Below are 2,760 nucleotides of genomic sequence, written 5' to 3'. Positions count from 1 at the left end.
CTTTTATTGCCAGGTATGTTTACACATACAAGGAATTTGTTTTCGTGACAGAAGCTTCCACAGTGCAACAGAATGACAGCGACAGAACAAAAAACACAGATAATAAAATTGTTTGCATAGATTTTAAGGTTTGTTGAAGATGTTCTAATGCCCCCTGTGACTGCCCTGTGGCCGCTGTCCTGCAGGATTGACCTAATGAAACAAGCCTGAAGCTTCCAGGCAAGTGCGTTGGAGCTAGTTGGTGCTAAACTTGGCTGAACATTTTCCCTCCAGGATCAGGACCTGCTTCACAGCAAGACAATGTAAAACTTTAAAAATAGAATTAGTGCTCTGATCTGATTGTATAACCTTTGGAATGCCAAAAGTCAAAAGCTAATGAGAGCAAACATTACAGTAGCAACTTATCAGAGGAATACCAACATTAGCTTCAAGACAACACAAAAGTGGAGTCACATCTTCTTGGTTTCCCATTCCTTGTATTTTCAGTCCACATTTTAAATGTCAGAAAAGGCACTGCATTCAGAGAATGGACCAGGTGTATATATATGAGTGCAAACCCTCTGTCTCTCTCATTACACATCCTCAGTTCACAAATGATGAGCTGAATCGCGAATGTTAGACGAGGGAGACAGTCTAAGCCTGTAGTAGAGAGGGGTCTCAGGGACAGGTTTGTGAAGAACAGATCTAACATATTTTCTTGTTGTTGTCCCCCATGCAGGAAACTACAGATTTGACAACTGCTGTACCTAGACAAGGGTAGCTGGCTGTGCTTTCAGAGCAGAAGTTGTGATCATCTGATGAAGCTTTGTGAAACTATGTGTGCGAATATGATGGGAAAGATGGACCATGAAGAGATGAGTTTTGGGAATTAACTGAAGACAGAAGAACAGCTTCCAACGCAAGTACCATCATGGCCAGTCTTGTTCTTAACGAGACTGGGATGGAGAACTGTGGCATTGATGACTCCTTCAAGTACAACCTGTATGGTGTGGTGTACAGTGTTGCATTTGTTCTGGGACTGGTCACCAACTGTGCTTCGCTGTTTGTCTTCTGCTGTCGCATTAAAATGCGTAACGAGACCACGCTTTTCATGACAAATCTAGCTTTATCAGACTTAGTGTTTGTGTTTACTCTTCCTTTTAAGATCTTTTATAACGTGAATCGCCACTGGCCATTCGGTGATACGTTGTGCAAGATCTCTGGAGGAGCCTTCATCACCAATATCTACGGCAGTATGCTGTTCCTGACATGCATCAGTGTGGATCGCTTCCTAGCTATCGTTTACCCCTTCCGTTCACTCGCCATCCGCAACCGTCGCAATGCTGGTATCGTGTGCGGTATCATCTGGTTGTTGATACTCGGTGGAGGCATGTCAGTCACATTTTTCTCTTCCACCAACCAGTCCAAAACTAGCACCACCTGCTTCGAGGGTTTCTCCAAGAAGACATGGAAGACGTATTTGTCAAAGATCACTATCTTCATTGAAGTGGTGGGTTTCCTCATTCCATTGATGATCAATCTAGCCTGCTCTTCCATGGTGCTAAGGACCTTACGTAGACCTGCTACCCTGTGTCAGCCTGGAACCAACAAGAAGCGTGTTCTGCGCATGATTGTAGTTCATTTGGCCATTTTTATTGTCTGCTTTGTACCTTACAATTCTGTTCTATTAATCTATTCCATGGTGCGCATTCGAGCACTCGTGAGCTGCTGGGTGGAGAGGCTTGCACGAACCCTGTATCCCATAACACTTTGCATTGCAACCTTCAACTGCTGCTTTGACCCGGTAGTCTATTACTTTACCTCTGAGTCCTTTCAGAAATCACTGACCACTGGGAAGTGTCAGGCCGTGCAGGAAAACATGCTGCAGAGTGAATGCCCTGTATCTAGCAAGGAGAATCCTGACACACACGCAGTTGAGCTCCACATACTGACCAGCAATGGAAAAGATCAAGCCAGTGAGACCCAGTTCTGAAAGGAATACATAGTTCCAGGACTACAGTCAGAAGGATATCTATGAGTTTCTAGTCTCAGGATGTAGTGTTAAATAAAATGACTGGAATTTGGGCTTTATCGCTTACACATGTGCGTGGGACATATGTGTTTAAATAACCTTTGTCTCTTCTGTGATTCTTTTCTGTCCAATAGTTTGTGTTGACTACTTTTAGGTTTTAGGTTTAGTGTTCACACAGGCATGGCAGTGAGCTAAGAGTCACTCATCGCTGCCTTTTATCAATGATTATTACCATACCTCTTGTATTTTTATTGTATTGTATTTTTACCCAGTTAAAGCACCTTTTGAAAGGTGTTTTGTTTTGTTTTTTCTCTCCCTCTCCTCCTCAAAAATTAATATTAATATGACTTGTGTGAATCTGGAAGCATGTGTACAGGTTGCATTCCGAATATAAAAAGTTTGGTTTTCTTTTTACTGAAAACAGTAACGGTAAGCATTTCAATTATAAACCTTAACTATACACTTACTTACTTAATTATACATACTTAATACTATAGGCACACAGGCAAAATGAGATGTTGGTTCAAGCTACAAAAGATGAGATTGATTATCTGCAAAACTGATGAGATACTTTGAAAACTGGTGAGGTACTTGAGCAGGTATGCACCAGCAGATGCGAAAGCACACCCAAAGCATCCAATCTTGTGTTACTGTGGCTTTAATAAGCCTCAGTGGCCCTGGATTTCTAAAAATGACCAAACTAGTCATGTTACTATTCAGGATAACACTTTATTTTAAGGTTGCCTTGT

The 2,760-nt window shown here is 41.9% G+C and overlaps 1 protein-coding gene across 1 annotated transcript; it reads left to right on the top strand.

Annotated features, from left to right (window-relative positions):
- Positions 1 to 910: 910 nt before the first annotated feature.
- Positions 911 to 1,972, top strand: lpar4 (lysophosphatidic acid receptor 4). Its single transcript, XM_058798466.1, has one exon. The coding sequence runs from the start codon at positions 911 to 913 to the stop codon at positions 1,970 to 1,972; it is 1,062 nt and encodes a 353-aa protein (XP_058654449.1).
- The last annotated feature ends 788 nt before the right edge of the window (positions 1,973 to 2,760 follow it).

Source organism: Onychostoma macrolepis, chromosome 14 (assembly GCF_012432095.1).
Source record: "Onychostoma macrolepis isolate SWU-2019 chromosome 14, ASM1243209v1, whole genome shotgun sequence".
NCBI classification, from domain to species: Eukaryota; Metazoa; Chordata; class Actinopteri; order Cypriniformes; family Cyprinidae; genus Onychostoma; species Onychostoma macrolepis.
The sequence above is the reverse complement of the archived record's forward strand: the minus strand, read 5'-3'. Positions and strand labels throughout refer to the sequence as shown.

Coding starts and splice junctions, on each gene's coding strand:
- lpar4 (XM_058798466.1), top strand. CDS start 911: ATGGCCAGTCTTGTTCTTAACGAGACTGGGATGGAGAACTGTGGCATT.